At 52.5% G+C, this 18,835-nt stretch overlaps 2 protein-coding genes across 2 annotated transcripts; one reads left to right on the top strand and one right to left on the bottom strand.

Moving 5' to 3' along the window:
• Positions 1 to 1,705: 1,705 nt before the first annotated feature.
• VAMP1 (vesicle associated membrane protein 1) lies at positions 1,706 to 11,480 on the top strand. Its single transcript, XM_086616663.1, has 5 exons — positions 1,706 to 1,733; positions 2,356 to 2,485; positions 3,240 to 3,398; positions 3,639 to 3,690; positions 10,867 to 11,480. Coding segments are annotated over exons 1-5 (423 nt in total). The 5' UTR covers positions 1,706 to 1,731; the 3' UTR covers positions 10,947 to 11,480.
• Positions 11,481 to 11,517: 37 nt separating this feature from the next.
• On the bottom strand, positions 11,518 to 18,594 carry SCNN1A (sodium channel epithelial 1 subunit alpha). The gene is made up of 12 exons (XM_009990117.2): positions 18,230 to 18,594; positions 17,565 to 17,820; positions 16,486 to 16,673; positions 15,150 to 15,250; positions 14,322 to 14,485; positions 13,885 to 13,983; positions 13,606 to 13,723; positions 13,284 to 13,362; positions 12,907 to 12,964; positions 12,724 to 12,779; positions 12,091 to 12,166; positions 11,518 to 11,843 (listed from the first exon to the last, which is right to left on the bottom strand). The coding sequence occupies exons 1-12, from the start codon at positions 18,577 to 18,579 to the stop codon at positions 11,532 to 11,534; spliced, it is 1,857 nt and encodes a 618-aa protein (XP_009988419.1). The 5' UTR covers positions 18,580 to 18,594; the 3' UTR covers positions 11,518 to 11,531.
• Between the last annotated feature and the right edge of the window lie 241 nt (positions 18,595 to 18,835).

Below are 18,835 nucleotides of genomic sequence, written 5' to 3'. Positions count from 1 at the left end.
GAAAATCTGTCAGACGAGCAGGCGTTTGCCTGTTTCTGCTCCTTTAGTTGCTAATTCGGCTGCTGGGGAGTTACCTGCTGAGTTACCTGGATGCATCCTGCACGGAGCAACAGCACAATCCTGTACGCAGTCAGAACGGTGACTTTAAAAGCACTTGGCTGGAAGCAGCAGGGAATGACAAGAGCTTCCGTTAGCTCTAAGCCTTAGGAAGGTGAAGCCAAAGTCTCTGTTCACGCAGCTGAAGTCCACGTTATCAGGAGCAGGGTGGCAGATGGCGGGACTCTTGCCAGAAGGTGCTGTGGATTCAGGAAACATGCAGAGGAATTCAAGTGGAGATGAAGGAAGCGCCTGGAAGAGAGCAGCTGGGCGTTACTACATTTGTAAACCACAGGCATAGCAAATCCTTGGCCAAAAATACATCAGAAACTGGAAAAGCGTCAGAGAAAAGCGTCTCGTACGCTTTGTCAGCTCCTGGTCCCTCTGCACCAACTTGGCAAAGGCTCTGTGGGCCAGCAGTTCCACGAGCTCCATCTCCTGCTTACTGGAATGGTCCTCGGACTGCAGCGGGAAGGTGGCCAAGCTCCAGCAGCTTTATCCCCCACGCGTCCTTTCGCAGCCGAAACCCTCCGGTCCCGCTGAGGTAGTGCCGGGCTGCTCCCGAACCCTCAGCACTCCTTTTTCCAAATCATCCGGCTCCCACCACAACCCTGTCCTAAGTCTTCACCTTCCTCACCACCATCTTTCGTCACCCAGGCCGTGGTTTAGAACGCCTCCATCTTGTGCGTGCTGACCATCACGTTTGACGCCAAAAACGTTTATTAACGAAAGGGAACTGGAGTTGGGTGCCAACCTGCCACTGGCCACCCTACTCACCGCACCGAGCGGTTCCGTGTTCCCGCTGCCCTTCCTGTCCCGAACCGGTGTCCCCGCTCCCGCAGGCTTCTCCAGACCTTTAGAGGGAAAACGCCGAACGCGTTCTTGGGGGCGGCCGGAGCCCCGTTCCGGCGGAGGCTCCAGCACCTCCGGGCTCGTTTGGGATCTCTCACGCTGTGCTGGATGGCGGACGGGGCCACCAACACCGCGTTCGTAACCAGAGCCGACCAACACGCTGCGGAGTACCGGAGGCGCTCGGCAGCCACCGGCACCGGCGGGAAACCGGCCGGTTCAGGCCCTGAGGGACCCGAACGGGGCTCCGGGCCGGAGCGGGGGACGGCAGATCGGGCGGGAGGGGCGCGGCGGCCGCGCAGGCGCTCTGTGCCCGGGAGAGCGGCGGTACCGGCGGTGCGCGCGCGCCGCCGCCGCGCTCCTTCGTCACCGGCCCGCTCCGCAGGGGCGGGGCGGCGCCTCGCGCGCGGCCGAGCGGAGGGGGCGGGGCCTGCTCCCATTGGGCGGTGCCCGGGGCGGGGGGGGGGGGGGTGAGTCATAGAGGGGCGGGGCTTTGTCCCCTCGGAAGTTCGGCGAGGGGAAAGGGGCGGGGCTCGGGTAAATCGCCGTCTTCACGGGGCGCCTCGTGAGCAGCGCTGATTGGCTGCGGAGGAACCCGAGGGCGGCGCTGATTTGCTGTTCCTGGAGAGGCATTCCTACGTCCACTTACGATTGGCTGTCGGCCCTAGGGGGCGGGGTCTCGTCGCTTATAAATGAGGGGCACCGGGGGCGGTGCGCGCAGTCGGGGGGTTCCGGTGCGGCGGGGCGTGAGTGAGGCGCGCCCGGGGGTCCTGCTCCGGCTCGGCGATGTGAGTGTCCCGGTGGTGGGCGGGCTGCGGGGGCGCGGCGCGGGAAGGGTGGATGGATGGAGCGGGAGGGAGCGGGCCGGCGCGGAGCCCGCGTCCTGGCCGGCGGCGAGTGGCGCATTGCAGCAGCCGCAGGCGAGGCTGCCCGCGCCGCCCCCCCGCGCCCCGGGCGGGCCCGCTCCCTCACCCGGTGCCTGTCGGGGCCCCGCCGCGCGGAGAGGGGGTGCGTGCGCGGGCCGTGCCCCACCGGTGATGCGCGGGGCCCCGGGCCGCCGCGGCTGCCGGCCGCCCCCCCCCCCGCCCCCCGTCCCCTGGGCTGCCTCCCCATCGGCGCGGCCCCGTTCCCCTCCCTCCCTCCTTCCGGTGCTTGCGGCAGGCTGCGGGCCGCCTCCCGGTCACCTCCGCACGGCCACGCGGCTGTCACCTTTCTCCGCGGCTCTTGGGCCGCACCCGCCAGCCCCCCGGCCTGGGGCTGGCGTTCCCCGGGCTCGCCCGGTCCTGATCCGGGGAGGGCACAGGCCCTCGGGGCTTGGGAGCCTGTGGACACTGGGATTCGGGTGGATTTCGGAGGGGTGGGGGTCTCTGGGTGTTGCCTTTGCCTGGATCCATATGTGCGTTTCTCCAGGTCTGACCCAGCTCAGCAACCAGCTCCCGGGGCCGCGGAAGGGGGAGCCCCTGGAGGGGGTCCCCCCGGGCCGCCCCCCAATCTGAGCAGTAACCGTCGGCTGCAGCAGACCCAGGCCCAGGTGGAGGAGGTCAGTGGCTCCCCCAGCCCTGCCGGCTTCCCGGGGGCTGCCCGGGCTCTTCCCCCCCCTGCTGCGCAGCAGCGATGTTCTCCCTCCACAAGCGTCTGTTGCCGAGGGGGTGGATGCTCCCATCATGCCAAGTCCAGAAATGTTAATAGTTGCTACTCAAAGTATGATGGCAAACCTATAAAGAAGTCAGAGAAGAGACAAAATTCCTTTATGTTTAAAAGCTGCTTAATTCCAGATGTGACTTCTGAGGAGCTGTTCTGTTTTTGGTACCCTGTAGCGTGCATCTGTTACGGAAATAAAGCCACCCAGCATCTGGAACAGCTCTTGGTCCCCATGATGTGCGGGGAACCTTGTCTGACTTTCCAGGGTCAGTGTCTAGCGTGGCTGCTGCCGTGCAGTAACGCCTGCGTGCCTCGCTGGGGCAGCAACATGTAGCTCCTAAGTGATCTTTGCAGTTGGCAGTGGGCAAGGGTATGATTATCCTCACCCAGCTTAGGCTGGCTGGGTTCGAGAGCTTTAAAAAGAGGTGAGACAGTGGAACCGAGGACCTGGTACTTTAATAGGAGGTCTGGGATTTTTTCCCCGCTTCAGAATAGGCAATGACTTGAAAATTCTTTCTTATCCTGACCTTTTTGCCTCGTTCGGGGCTTTCACTTGTTGGTATCTCAGTGTCAGAGCAGCAACGTGGCCAATAACTTACTTTTTCAACTCTTCTTTACCAGTATAACTGCTGCTGCTCTTCTTTCTCCTGCAGGTGGTTGATATAATGCGTGTAAACGTAGACAAGGTGCTGGAACGAGACCAGAAACTGTCGGAGCTAGATGACCGGGCAGATGCGCTTCAGGCTGGCGCCTCACAATTCGAGAGTAGCGCGGCAAAGCTCAAAAGGAAGTACTGGTGGAAGAACTGCAAGGTGAGTTTCCTAGTGCCGTGATCTCCTTCGTTAGAAGGACATTGGACTTAGTCTTCTCCTGCAGGGCTTTGAGAGGATAGTTGGGGCTTAATAACTATGTCAAACACAGTTCTTCCAATGTGGAAAGGCTTTGAGGCCTTGGCTGTCCTACCTTTGGGGTCTGGCCTATGTTCCCTGGCTGTCAGGGAAGATGTCAACTTGTCAATCTGAGTATTACTCTTTGACCATCTCTCTCTCCAGATGATGATCATGATGGGAGTGATTTGTGCCATTGTGGTGGTGGTGATTGTAAGTAAGTACCGAAAAGCCCAGGATCAAAGGTGAAGAAGCCAACTCTAGAGTACTTTAAAGTCTTCCGTTTTGGTTTGAGGTCTGGAGGGTCTTGGTTGCATAAGTGTTAACTTCAGTCCTTGGGGAAGGGAGGTGGTGGTGCTGGAACTCCCACATTTATTGTGGAAACTGAATGCTTTGCATAGTAACGAAGGAATTGGGGGTGGCAGTCGTTGTAGAAATGGGAAATTCTGTCTGCCAGGTCAGGCAAACTTGTAAGTATGAGGGGCTTTTACCCTGGAGTGGGTGGGTTGGCGAGTCCCTTCCCTGGTGGGGGATTTGGAAGTCTCTGGGGGACCTTTGGTGTAACTTGCCCTTTTGTTCTTTCCTTTTTTTTTCCTTTTCCTGTTGCTTTGTCTCCAGTCTACTTTTTTACTTGAATGTAGCTCCTTCAGTCTGCAGCCTCCTGTCCCCTGTCACCTTGCCTGTTTCTTCTTGCCCCTGAATCTTTCCTTCCCTTCCCTTCCACCTAGCTTCTTCATTGATTTCTTTATTGGTTTTAATTTGTCTTCTGTATAGGACTCTGAAGCGCTCTACTGAACATGGTTAGACTCTTCAACAGCTGCTGCAGCTTTAGGGAGGGTCATCTGAGTTTAGAGGAAAGGGAAGTAGAGGAGGAGCGGGTAGCTATTGCTCCTGCTCTTCTGCAGGGAATTTTGGTGGTTTATTTTTGGGTGTGAGCCTGTCCAACAGTGCCTGTGTGGACTCCAGCAAAACAAGAATGCCTTAACGCAGTGCCTTTGGGGATGAAGGTCTTCAGCACGTGAGACTCTTTAGTGTTCTGCCTAAAAAGAGTGGCAGCATGACTCGAGCTTTCCATTGAGCTTCTGGAATAAAGGCTGATTGTTGGTGGGCAGTGACTGTGAGCCATCTGACTGAGCTAGATATGGGTATCTAGACTTCTCTAGCCATGGAGAGATGAGCACTTAAACGATTTATTCTGCCTGTCCTTATTTTCAGATGACTTTCTGGCTGAACATGGCCGTTTCAGTTATTGTGAAGGAGAGCCTACGTGATTACCTCAGTCAAGTGCAAGAGATTATACTCAGTGAAGTGGAAGGGGTTTTGTTACTATCAGCAAGGCATGTGTAGGAGGAAAATATCCAAAAGAACAGCAGTAAGGAGTCTGGGAGGGGGTGTCAAATATTCCTTTCATCTATGCAGACACAAACCAGTACCCTGTGGCTCTCTACCGACCTGTAGCTTTCTGGAAGGCTTTGGGGTAGTGGCAGAGTGGGAATGGGTGTTTTGCTTTTGTGTTACTGGGGTGAGTGTCAAAGGAAGTCTGCTACGTAGCAGATGGGGAGGTGAAGGAGGCTGGAGGTGTTCCAGATGAGACTGGATGAGCCACACAGCTTTCTGATTACGAATACCCGTTCTGTTTCTGCTGCCACAAAGCCCTAACTTTCAGCAGGAATTAGAAACCACCAGAATGGTTAGCTGGGGATTCGAAGGGAAATGCTGCTCTGGGTGTGGGTATTGCAAAGTGACATGGGATGTCCCAGTTTGGCAGCTTAGATCTCTAGAGATCTTGCCTATCAAACTGAAATCCTCCTGCTTGCTATGGGGTTCTGCTGAATTTAGATCCAGGGTGGTCTCTGATGGAAGTAGACTTGCAGCATGGAGTGCTGTGGCTTTCTGTAAGCAATTTCTGTATTCTTCTCCTTCAAAAAGAACAGGAGCTGTGAATTGCTTGAACGTGGTGTTACATGAGCTGCCCTGTTCCTCAGTTTCTGCAGTCTTCTGAGGAATGTGCATCTTGTCTTTTTTTACAAGCTGAGCTGTAGCCTGTAATCTAGACTGGAAAGAGGGCACTCCTTTAATTTAGGAAGCTCTACCTGGATTCTAGGATACCTTGGGATCTGTTTATTCTTAAGAGGATGCGGAGAGGCGGGGGAGAACACCACTGGAGTTCCCAGATGGGAGTGAAGTACAAAAGCTGGGAGGAGCAGATGCTTTTTTTTTTTTTCCATTGGGTGTGCCAGGGAAGCCCCTTTCCTCCTCACAGGGCATCTGGGAAGGGGCTAGGTTTTGCATGCTCACTTCCATGCCCCAGCATTTCATTTGCGCTGAGTTCATCTCCCTGCAATTCCATCCCTCTCCACCTTGGGTGAGGGCAGAGATGAAGATCTGGAGTGAAGCAGCCCTCGTCCCCTGAGCACTTCCCCGATTCCCTGTGGAACTGAGATGTGATGGACGGTCAGAAGTGCATCTACTGAAGAGGAGCCAGGGCCTGCTTGTACTACTTACTGCTATCATTTTAGGGGGTAGGCATACAAGCTTGAGGCCCCCAGACCAGCAATTCTCTTGAACTCTTCCAAACAAGCCTTTGGTGCCCCACTCCTCCTGTTCCTCTGGGGGCTGAGGTCCCTCTAGGCTGTCTCTTCCATTTCTTTCTCTTAGATGTTGTATGTTGCCACCTCTTCTGCTCCCTTTCCCTTCCTTTGTGTCTCTATGCATGGGCAAAAAAAAAAAAAAAAATCACCAAGGCCCTCTGAGTAAAAGCAAGGGACTCTGCTGTCCACAGCATTACAGCCACTCACGCACGTGCAGTTTATTTCCTTCCTCTATAAACACAACTGTAATCTTCTCTGGCATGTTATAGTAATCAGCTCATGTACTTTAACTGGTCTCTAAGAAACACGATTCACCACCTTACTGAGTCTGTCTGGTCTGTCTGGGTGGGGAGGGGCTGGGGTACCAAACTCTCTTTGGAGCATCATTTTGTTGTTGTTGCTTCCATACTGTACACACACCTGAAGTTCTGGCCCTCAGAGCAGTGGTTAGTCTTCCATTGCTGTGATGGCTGCTCCAGTTGTACTGGAACTGTGTGCTGGACTGACTCTGTGGCAAGTCCGTAACGAGATGTATGAACCAGCAGCTCCGGGACAAGAGGATGCCCAAACCAACCCTACTTCCAGCCACCCAATGTCTGGCCACTGTGTAATGCGTGGGGAGGTGGTCCCCCGAACTGGGAGGGTGTGTTGGTAGTAGCTCTGACTCCTTGGGCTGTACTGCCGTTGGGTTTCAATAACCTGTCCTCAAGTCCTGAAACCCAGAAAACAATTCCCATTGGGGTTGGAGTGGTGCTGGGATGTGTTCACCATGCAAACAGAGCAGGGGGCTGTTCACAGTGTGTCTTGGAGCATGGCTGGAATAAAGGTAAGTGCCCCCTTGTTTTGCTTTGCCCTACACTTGAAACTCATTAAAAAGAAATGACAGAGCTGTGTCCAGTGCAGACTTATTTTAAAACGAGGTACTGGTGCCCTTGTCTGCTCCTGCTGTTCCAGCCTCCAGGTTGTAACACAGTGCTCCCTGTGGCTTGTGGTTCCCTCGCCATCAATCTTTGTCCGCTGTTAAACGTTAACCATCACCAAAATCATACCAGAGCAACGTATGGTCAGTGGGGAATTTGGAGCAGTGCAGCTAAATTGATTTCTTTCAAAGATGAAAAGGGAACGGAGGGTGTCTGGACTGGCCAGTGGATTAAAGCCGTGTGTACGGTCTAAACTGCAGCACAGCTCAGGGCTGTGTGACCTGCATGGAACTAGCCATGCCACCACTGCTGCCAGGTTGGGTCGTTTCCCTGTTAGTTGTCACCTGTGTTCATGTGGGAGGTTGGGAAAAGCTTTTTTAATTGAAAAAAAGTGTGTTTCCAGACCCTTGCCAAACCTAGAGACTTGAGTGCTAGCTTTCCAAAGCTAGCCAGCTGCTCTGGAGCACAGAGCTGGGGCTGGACACGCTGCTGAAAGTTGCCCCAGGGTTGTGCCTAACTTATGAGTCGTGGAAATTTGCAAAGAGTTGTGTGTCTTAACCATAAAACCTCCTGTCGGTGTTAGAAGTACCGTGCTCTGCTGGGAACTCACCTTCTGAGGTGCCATCCTTTAAAGCATCTGCACCTCTGCTGCTCCTGCAAAGTGTTACCCTGCCCGAAACATGGTTTGAAATGTGCACGAGAAGCAAGGGCAAGGCTTTGGCAGGGGAGTCCTTCATGTGTCTAATTAGAAATTCAAGCTCTGCCTTTAAGCATGCATCTCCCATGTCAACTGCGTCATCCCAACACCTTCAGATTTGGTGGGGAAAAAGCCTCAACCGTGCTGCTCTTCCATGGAGGTGTCTTAAACCTTCATGTTTCTAGGTGCCCCAGACCTTGCTCTGGCCTCTCCTGAGGTTTCTGTGCCCTGATCACAGTGGGCTGCACCCTCTCACCGGTGGGGTTGGGTTTTTTTGTCTCAGCTGGAGAGTAACCAGATGGTCGTGGGAAGACAAAAGCCTTTTCTTCAGAGTAGGAACATGGTGTTGATGCCTGTTTGATGGAGCTGGCTTTCCTGTGAAGTGCCAAGAGGCCCCTGCTCTGCCGTATCTGCTGGGGTTGGAAGCCTTCACTTGGTGAAGAGGCAATGATGGGGAAGTACAGAGGTGGTACCTTTGTGTGTGACCTCTAAGCAAATAATGACTCTAAGAGATGCAGCAGATGAGGATATAGGTTTTACAAAATAGGCAACTTGGTTGGATACGTGAGTTCAGTCCGGCGTTTCTTCCAGGTTACCTGCAATGCTTCCTCTTGGAAGAAGTAACTGGGTCCCTTCACAACACTTCCCTGTTCACAGGCCAAAATAAAGTTGCCCTTCAGCTTCCATACTTCTGATAGTATTTGACCTATTTTTTTGCCAGAGAGAGTTATTCAGAACACCTTTATTTGCTCCCCAGGTTTCCAGCAGAAACAGCCCCATATCATCCTGTCCTTCAGTGCAGAGACCCACCGAATGATTCTTGCAGAGGCCAAAATGACTCTCCGTGTTCTCTCTCTATTTTTGCATAAATTTGCCATAATCTCCAGATACTAAGCTTTTTGTAGCTCATGCCTTTAAGCATGTACTTGGAAGCTGGAGGCCCTTTTCTCTCGTACGCTCACAAGACTCCTGTAAATATTGCACGTTGGTAAGTGTGAAGAGCTGCAAGACAACATGGGCATCCCTCTGGTGTGTTCCCATAACCCTTTCCTCAAATTCCTTCTAGGTTTGGCCTCGATCTGTGCAGGCAAGCCTTGCACCTATCTGTCCAGCTTCTCCAAGCACTCCAGCAAGCAGAGTTTAGTTCTTTTAAATGTATTGCTCATTTTCTGGAGCGGCGCTTTTCTCATTTTCTAACTTCTCTAGACACTTACACTGAGTTATACTTCCATGTGTTTCCTCTATTACCTTAATTCTTATGGAAAAATATAGTTCTGGTATCTGTCAAATTGTGACTGTCTCACTTTTAAGGAGTAAGTTTCCAGCAGATAGCAGGGTATGCCTGCGGCTCTGTCCTTGTGTTCCCCACTTTTTCAACCATCCTGTGCTTAGTTTTTGTCCTCCCTGGAGGGCCTGGCCCATTCTTCCCTTTCTTCTAGTACTACTTTCCATTTCCCCAGTCCTGCTACACTCTAACCTTTCTCAGATCTTCCAAATTCATCTGATCTCACCTCTCTGTCCTTGTCTTTCAGCAGCACCGAATGCTTCCACAAACCCTCTGCTATTGTTTTTAAGCTCCTAAACACACAGCACTCTTTTTCCTCTCTACAGTATCCCCATCATATAAACCTTCCTTTTCCTCATCCTCATTCTTCTCCTTAAGCATGTGGAACTACCCACTTCTGTGCTGCTTACTCCTGCAAAACAAACCACTCCTCATGCTCCAACTTACCCACAAAATGATCTTTCTTCTCTTATCCTTCCCTTTCCCCTTCAAGCACTTGTATTCCTACTTCTCCACCTCCCCTGCATGATGGGTGCTCCCAGTCCAAAAAGACTCAACTTGTTTTAGATGTTACACCTGCTCTTAGATTAGATAGAAGGAAGAAATTCTTCCCTCTGACGGTGGTGAGGCACTGGCACAGGTTGCCCAGAGAAGCTGTGGCTGCCCCATCCCTGGAAGTGTTCCAGGCCAGGTTGGATGAGGCTTTGGGCAACCTGGTGTAGTGGAGGGTGTCCCTGCCCATGGCAGGGGGGTTGGAACTGGGTGATCTTTGAGGTCCCTTCCAACTCAAACCCTTCTGTGATTCTATGATTCTCTTCCTCCTTTCTTGACTTGGAGGTGGTTTTCTGAAGCAAACAGCTTCATGCGTCCAGTGTCAGGTTTTTATTTCATTTAAATTCTCCTATAAACACAGAAAGTAGATTTTTTTTTTTTCATTTTCATGTTTATAGAAGGCCTGATTTTTTCCATTGAGGGCCTCTAATAGGGAATATATATTCCAACACCTCTAAATGCCTGTGGTTGCAGGGCTCTCCCTCCTGCTGGGCTGTCCCCCACGCTGAAGGACACCCCCTGAATCGCTCACTTTTACTCCCAGCAGAGAGACATCTTCTCCTCTTTCAAACAAAGGGCATCAGCTGAGTGCTGGGATAAAGTTTGAAAAACCATGAATATTTGTGTACTAAAAGTATATAGTGTTCATTTCTGTGAGGTGAAAGAAAATCACGCCCTGCTGGGAAGCGAAAAGTGCATTTAGGTAATCAAGGCAAGAGCAGGACAACAAGCATGTGTTTAACATCTCAAAGGGAAGAACTGAGCAACAGTTTATATTCTGCAGTAAAATCCTCCAGCTTCCCAAGGGCAGTGCATCTACCTTAATTTTTAAAATATCTCAAGTTTTTCTTTTGTGATGATTAACTAGTTTTTAAATTCGAAAGAGGCTGTTTGCAATGCCATTGGGCACGTGGTACCACAGGTCTTTGCCTAAACTATATGCCTAAATTCTGGTATCTGTGTTTGTGTCCGGTCAAATGGATAATCCTGTTTGTTAAGGACATCACCTTTGCTCTCCTGATACCACATCAAGTGCTGTGTAAACACCACCGCAGCAGAAGTTTGAGCATTTGTAAAAAACCAGTTTGGCAAGGCTACTGCCAGAAATAAGATGCGTGCTCTTACGCCAAGATCCCCACGTTAGTTCCTGGGAAGAGGACCATCTTCATCCTGGCCTTGATTGCCCATGTGGTCCATTCCAATAGGCTAAAGCTTTCCCTGAAAAGACCTTAGATTAAAGCCTCAGCACTTCTGTGCTTCCCAACCCTCAGTAGACCCTCCGGGGGTGAACCAGAGAAGGGCAGAGCAGGCACTGTCTGACCTGTGCTGTTCTGATCCCCTTTTGCAGGAGCTCGTGGCAGCAGAAATACTGTTTGGGATGTTTTTGAGGGCGTGCATAGCCAGTTTGTTCCCATAACTCCTACGTAGGGAGCAGTTTATCACCAACGCTCTGGCAAACAGTCAAATGGCTCAACATTCCTGTGTATGGTACATCACAAGGAAAGAGAGTGATGTGCAGCTAAGAGCATTAAAAACTAGGAAAAAGCAACCAGTTTCCAGCCTTAGGGAAAGCTTAACAAAGCTCAGCCCTGTTGAGAGCCTTGTACCCCAGCTGAGACTCTGTTCCTGTCCCGTGTCCTACCACAGAGGAGGCCAGTCACACCTGCCAAACTTCTTTAATCAACGACGGACCACTGTGGCAGCATCCTTGTTGCGGGGAAAAGAAAGCGTGCAATGCGTGCACGTGTAGGTGTGCACGTGCAAGGAGCGTGAGGAAACCAAGTGGACATCTACCCCTAGATCAACTCTCATCCTTGGTGATTCCCCAGAGCCAACAGTATTTTGTGAGACCAAAGGATTCACCTGCAGGAGTGCAAGCAATGAGCCCAGTGCGGTCTGCTGCCACGGTCCAGGGAGAGCACCCCGGAAAGAAGGAAACGCAGGTCCCACGGAGAAACTGTGCAGCCTCTGCTCTGCTGGCCACCCATCCCATCTGCAGAATGAGCCACCGCCTCACTCGTGTCCCGTCTCGCCGTCCCTGCTCGGCCCACGTGGCTCCAGGCTGTTGTAGGACGGCAGCGTGGTCACCACGGCCTCGACGGTGAAGCGGGGTGGAGCGCTGGGACGTGGCCCCTCGTCTTGGAAAGCAGCGTTATGGTGACTGTTTGGAGAGAGCTGCTGCCGGGAGCGGTACCTGCGTAAGCCCAAGATAAAGGTGATGACGATGAAATCCAGAATGAGCTCTGCAAGCTCCATCACGGACAGGACAGAGGATCCAAACCAGAGGCTCCACTGGTTCCCAAGCTGGGACAGCAGAGTCACTACCTGCAAGAGACAGAGAAAGGGCAGTGAGGACAGCCCTCCTTCAAGCGTTTTGCCTCCCTGCCAGCTGTGCCCCCGTGGTGCTGGGGGGCCCTCCCATCTTGCCACTGGGACATCGGGGGGCCCTCCCACCCTGCCACTGGGACAGAGGCTCGATAGCCAGCAATGCTGCTGGAAAAACGCCTGTCGGTACGGAGGGACATCGTGGGGGAAGGGGTGGCTAGAGAGGACGTGGTGGTGAAGCGTGTACCGTGTAGGCTGGAGTCTCCCCGTTGGTCTTGTAGTTCCACTCCTCAAAAAAGAGGTTCACTTTGGCAACTCCGTTCCTGTAAATGAAAGATGGGGCTCAGTAACGCCAAATCCGTGATCCCTGCATTTCTTCACCAAGCTTAACAGTCTTCTCTGTCCCCTTCTGTCCCCTGTCCTCCTCACACGTATACCACCTAGAGGCTTCTCCCCACCTCCGCAGTTCCTTCGTTCTGCACAAAATACAATATTTGGTACTTACAGCGCACTTCTGAGACTGCTCTGTGAAACCCAATGTTTGTGGCATCCCACGCTGGCTAAGCACAAGCTCCTGCATGGCTCTGCTTCCCACTCCTCCTACTCTTTTCACACTGGGGGCTGACCTTCGTCTGACTTGGGTTCCCAGTCCCTGTTGAAATCTCAGTTTACCCCTACTCTGACTCAAATCCACTGGCATTGCCCACGGGTCCCATACCTAATCTCTTCCCATCAGTGATTTAATATTAACTCTCAACCCCCGACGACTAGATGATCTTGAAGGTCCCTTCCAACCCAAACCATTCTAGGATTCTATGACACACAGACTCCAGTGGGATGGTTTCTGGTTTGGACGTCACCTCTGTTGAAGGGCTCTCACCTCTTAGCTGTGATATTGTATTTGTTCTGTTGTGAAAGCACATGAAAAACCCAGTCCTGAAACGAAAGTGCAATAAATTGCGTTACATGATCACAGTCACCTCCTGTAGGCTTAGTACCAGTTGAGGAAGGACTACATGGGAGGACAGAGCAGTGCTGGAGAGCCAGGAAACCCTCTCCTTACCTCTGAGACAGCAGAAGGCCACTGGGAGTACCCAGCTGATAGCTGGTATTCTGTCATTCTGGAAGACAAGAGGCCGTGTTAGCTGTTGAAGCTGTAGGAGCCACGAGACCAGGCTCTCAATCCCCAGGCACACCTGGAAACTTCCCCCCGACGCTGAAGTTCTGCCCACTTCCCACCAAGCTCCTGCACGGTCCTCAGGAGCTGAACCCTGAGCTGCCGTTGATGCTCCTCAGCCATTTTGGCTCTCTGATGGGAGAAATACCATTTCGGGTTGCAGCTCAGCTATTGATTCAAGATTTTGCCCTGGTCAGTGAATGCTTCCCAACACCTCTAGGAATAAAGAGTTCCTGGTCTACCTGACTGAGGATCAAACTTACTTGCAAGGTTTCCGACATTTGTGGAAACAGCCCAACACGTCAGCTTTGAATTCAGCCAGGAGTTTGTAATAGCAGTAGCCTGAGCAGCAGAGAAAGTAAATCCAGGTAAGCTAACGGTACACAAAACGTGATGCGTGACCGTGAGGGTCTCCAGAGGTCTCCTTCAAGAAGCTCGGAGGGACTAACCATCCAAGACAAGAGTGTCTCTGGATGTCCCACACCAGGAAGCTCACTGAAGACAATGAGGAGATGTAATGGGACATGAGGTGGACCAAACAGGGTCAGGTGGGTGTGAGCTTTGCCGTTCCTCCTGTCCACTTACCCCAGGCTACGTGCTTGGTGTAGTCACAGTACTCTGCTCCATCGGGTAAGGGATAGAAGTAATACGCACAGCCACAGCGCTCCACCATGTTCAGCTGGAAGCAGGAGCGAATGCAGACCTGGGAGGCACATGAGGTGGGAAAGGCTGAAGAAGGGGACCAAACCCACTGCAGCCTGTATCGTCCCATACTATCAACAGACAAGCGTGGCTGTTGGGGGACCGAAGCATTTCAGGAAAGCAGGGAAACAAGGTGGCACAGGACCAGTGATGATGGGTTACCTGCTGGGTGTAGCGGGACGAGTAGAGATTTTGCACTGGCACGTCAGTGCCATCCTCTGTGCAATCGCTGTAACTGCCCCCAAGGCGCACGGTCATCTCCTGGAACATCAAACAGCTGTTATACACAAGGACAGGCTCTTTGCTGTTCTTTCTACACCTCCATGCCACACGTTGCTTATCCATCAGTATCTGCTCTTTACGCTTTCCTCGGGATGCCAGCTCCCCCTGCTTTCCTCCATTTCATTGTTCACTGATAAACTGCAGCCAAACGCTTCTCGTCCAGTCCAGTAAACTGCTCTTCTTCCCCTCCCTTCACTCCATATGATTAATCCCCTCCATTAAACACTGGGTCCATGACGACCCATCTGTATCTATCCAGATGTTAAACCTCCCCCACAATCTCCCATCCACAGCTCTGACCCCCCCTGCTCCCTCACCTTTCTCATGCTGATGGAGGTCTCGATGCCGGGGCGCACGTTGAAGCCCCCGTCATCCATGAAGGCTGGCTCATCCTGATCGTGGACCATGACCCTGGCTCCCGTCACCGTGGACAACAGAGGGATGAAATCGTGCTGTTCGGTGCGCACCACCAGAGAGAGACCTGAGGGAATGTCAGAGAGCAAGGGGGGTCCTGGCTGGCCATCGTGTGGGAAGGGTGAGCAGAGTGGTTAGAAGCGAGTCCGTAAGAGAGAAAGAAAGAGAAGCATCAACCAGGGCAGCATCAAAGCTGGGCAGCAATGGAGGGTGGCTGGAGGGAGGCCGGAAACAAAGTTGGAGGCTCCAGGAGACGCCAGAGAAAACTGGATTTCTTCAGTGTGGTTTAGAAAAAGCAGAACTGGGAATTGAGAGAGATTTCATGGAGATGGAAAAAAATCCTGAAGTCCAGAGAGGTTTCGGGGGGGTTTGGGAACACAGGTCAGTTGCTGGAAACAGGAGAATGGAGAAGAAGGAGGTGAAGACCAGGAGCACAGCACTACAGCTCAACAGGGACTTCAGGAAGGGCCAGTGCAGGTCCAGAGGGAGGAATGAACGTAAGGATCGGGCACTGATGGGGGGTGGAAAGAGAGAGTTCAGCGGGGCAGCAGCGAGGGGCAGCGTGTCCATGAGACGGGCATCTTCGCACGGGTGAGAACAGAGCTTGGGCGAGCCAGAGCAGGGCTGCCATCCACCACCACCGGCGCTACGCACAGCAGGATGCCCATAACTCCGGGGGAAAACAGAGGTGAGCTGTTCTCTCTACTCACCGAAGGGTGCCTCTCACCCACCGTTATTGATCCCAGGCATCGAGGATGTCCACAGGCTGCTGCTGTTGTCGTTAAAGGTATAGCAGTTCCCATACAAGGGATGGTGGAAGTGGGTGTAATTCCTGAGAGGCGAAGAGAAACATTCACAGGGGGTGAGAAGGGCTGCCAGACCAAGGGGAAGGGCTGCCAGACCAAGGGGAAGGGCTACCAGACCAAGGGGAAGGGCTACCAGACCAAGGGGAAGGGCTTTCTGAAGGGAACAGCTCTGGGTGCCACCTGCAGGGAGAGGGGCTTACAGCAGCCGGGCAGTATTTGTTATGTAAACTCGCCTGAATGGGGACAAGCAATTAAAATGTGCTGTGAAAAAACCTTCCCGGAGCTGGACAGGTTTTTACACCAAGGTTTTTCCTACTCCTAACTCCTGAGAGCCCAAATGGGTTTCAGCAGTAGTAGCAATTAGTGTATTATCTTCCTAGTACTGATGAAACTCTTCACTCTTCCTCCCTTGCTGATGGGTTTCATTCCGCCTCTTTGGGGCTTTTTGACCAATAGTGGCAGGAGAGAAGTGGGATTTTTCTTTTTTTACTGTCTTTTTGCAACAACTCTCTCTTCTCCTCCTAAAAAAAAAAAAAAAAAAACAACCCAAACCTGTTCCTTGCAGGGGGGTTGGACTAGACGACCTTTGAAGGTCCCTTCCAGCCCTAACCATTCTATGATTCTATGATTCTATATGTGGGCTGATAGGTCCCATTTCACCACGGTAGAGAGCAGAATAAAGAAACTTCTACACTGCACATCTGTACCCACCCTGGGGTTTGCACCAGTATAACTATTTCATTTGTGTGAAACCCAGGAAAAGGAGAAACCATCCTCCAAGGTCCATAGTTTCAGGTTACAGAAACTGTGAGCATAACCCCCAGGAAAGACAAGAAACATAGAATCATAGAATCATAGAATGGTTAGGGCTGGAAGGGACCTTCAAAGGTCATCTAGTCCAACCCCCCTGCAAGGAACAGGGATATCTCCAACTAGATCAGGTTGCTCAGGGCCTCGTCCAACCTGGCCTTGAACATCTCCAGGGATGGAGCATCCACCACCTCTCTGGGCAACCTGTTCCAGTGTTCTACAACTCTCATGGTAAAAAATTTTTTCCTAATATCCAATCTGAATCTACCTCCCTCTATTTTAAAACCATTACCCCTTGTCCTAAGCATCATTTGGAACAATGGGAACCGAGCAAGCAACACCCCAACTCAGGAGAGAGGTTCTATAATGTGGGTTTCTTGCTCCCCCTTGGAGCCAGGCACAAAACAGGGATGTTTCCAGGAAGACCCGGTGGGACGTTTCCACCACTTACGCCTTGTCGCACGTTGCTTCATTGAAGCGGCAAGAATAGATGAAATTCTCAAAGTCAGACTCATCCAGGGCTTTTGCATCGGGCACCTGCGCCAGGATATTGATATAGTGAAAGCTGTACCATTCCCGCACGGCATCCACCCCTGAGGAGTACGCCTGATGGAAACAGTCCGTGTTGTTTTCGTTGCACTGTGAAGAAGAGAAGGAGAAAAGGGGCCATTGTCAGGGAAGGCTCACCCAGGAGGTGAGGCTGTGGCTGTGGATTAGCTGTGCTCCTCCAGCGCAGGCAGAGGATGAAGCCAAGGGAGTGGAGGAGCTTTGCAGGGCTCCGGCGCTCAACCAAAAGGCTATCAGCAGGATGGGGAAAAGCAAAACCAGGGCAGCTCCTCGGTGGGAGGGAAACACCAGGTGAACAAGCACGGAAGAGTAAAACCCAGGAGGCAGCAAGTCGCAGCGAGGCGTGCAGGGTGATCTACGGCACATAAATTCTAGGTGGTATAAAAGCAGAAGCTTTAAATTCTTGCATGGGGAGCCCTTCCTTCAGGGTGTGTCCAGAAAAAAACGTTTGTGATCCTGTGGCAACTCCAGTTAACTAGCAAGCAATTAGCTTCAGCCTTTCAGTGCCTTTTTAAATGCAAACACAGATACCCTAGGGCGAAGAAGCTGCTACCTAGGAGCAATGCGACCATGACCATGTTTCACATGGCCCACAGCCATCCAGTACTTTCCCTTTTGCTGTTATTGGGCAACACTGCGGTTGATGTTAAGAAACGGCTCTCCAAAGGCAACTGCAAGGCTGAGGTACCCTTCAGGAAGGACAATGTTTCCCCATCCTACCTAGGAAAAGATGGGCACTGACGTGGACAAGTCTCCTGGGGCCCACACGGACAGGGACAGGACTTGGGGAGCAGGATTGCATTGGGCAAAGGATTCAGCTCTACCTTTATCTGTCATTAGCAAAAGCCAGTGCAGCTTAATCAGACTTCTACGTAGGGAAGGGCACGGCCAAGGGTCTACCAAGACAGAAGTAGCTAGGCAGAGACTGGAGTGAGGAGGACACAGGATATCTAGAGATCTCACCAGAACAAAGCCAATTTTCCAGTCGTTCTTGTCCACTGAGGGACTGTTCTCTGGCAAGGTGACCAAGTTATCCCGCTTCTGCCTTCGCAGCGGATGGCGCTGGACGTGATGGAGCAGGCTCCTTGAGCTACGCTTTCGCGTGGACAGTGCGGACCCGTCACTTTGTGCCAGAGACATGTTGTAGCCATAAAGGTCTAGCAGTGTCTGATGGGTGATTTGGTCCAGCTCATCCAGCTTCTTCCGGATGGCGCTGTATCTATACGGAGGAGAGAGAGAGGAGCCTGCAGGTTTAGGGCTGGATGCACGTAAACAGCTCTTTGTAAGACGCGTGGCAAAGTTTGCTGGGCTGATTCAGGACATTCCTGCCACCAGCTGCAAATCCGACCCCTTGCTGGTGTCCACCATCCTTGTAGGAGAGAAGTAAACGCATCTGCTTTTGCCCTGTGGCATGCACCTGCTAACATACACCACGGAGTAGAGTGGCAGAAAATAATATGCCTTCCTGTAAATGCCCAGCAGCAGCAAAGGCCTGTGAAAAGTGTCCTTTCCACCGGCACTGCTACAGGAGGGGAAGTCAAGGGCCACCAAGAGAACAAGAGCGCACGCGTTTATCCTACACCCACCAAAGCCAAGGCAACCGACAGCTCTGGAAGTCTGTTTCTCACCTGTATGGATTGAGGGTGCACAGCGTCACGGCTGGGAAGGTCAGCCTGTCGGAGTTGAGGTTGAGGTTGAGGTTGACGGGGTAGCTGAAGTAGTCCCTGTAGAGGATCCCAAACTGCCAGTACAATAAGCCGAAGGTGAGAAAGAAGAGGACGGACCAGAAGGCTGTCTTCATCTTATTCTGTTTGGAGCACACCAGGCGGATAGCCCCATGGATGGTCGTGTTGCTGCAGAAGAACTGGAATAGCTCCTGGTAGGAGCTGTAGAATTCGATGAGACCCTCCTGCTCCTCTTCTTTCTGCTGCTGCTCCTCTTCTTGCTTACACTGGCTTCTCTTCTCCCCTTCTAGCATCTTCCCCGTCTTCGCAGACCCACCCTACGGCACAAACTCGGGATTAGAGGGTAGGCCAGCAAGACCGTGGCTCTGGCAAGCCCTTCCCGGCGCAAAACCCGCCTCTGCATCGCCACCTCGGTGCCTTCACCCCCTCCTCCCCGACCCCCACCCCAGCCTGCAGACCCCCAGCCCTCCCCGCACACACACCCCCCCCCCCCAATCCGCCCTTCCCACGGGTGGCAGAGGGGCAGATCCTCCCTCACCGAGCAGCTGC

This window comes from Tauraco erythrolophus, chromosome 1 (assembly GCF_009769465.1).
Source record: "Tauraco erythrolophus isolate bTauEry1 chromosome 1, bTauEry1.pri, whole genome shotgun sequence".
NCBI lineage: Eukaryota > Metazoa > Chordata > Aves > Musophagiformes > Musophagidae > Tauraco > Tauraco erythrolophus.
The sequence above is the reverse complement of the archived record's forward strand: the minus strand, read 5'-3'. Positions and strand labels throughout refer to the sequence as shown.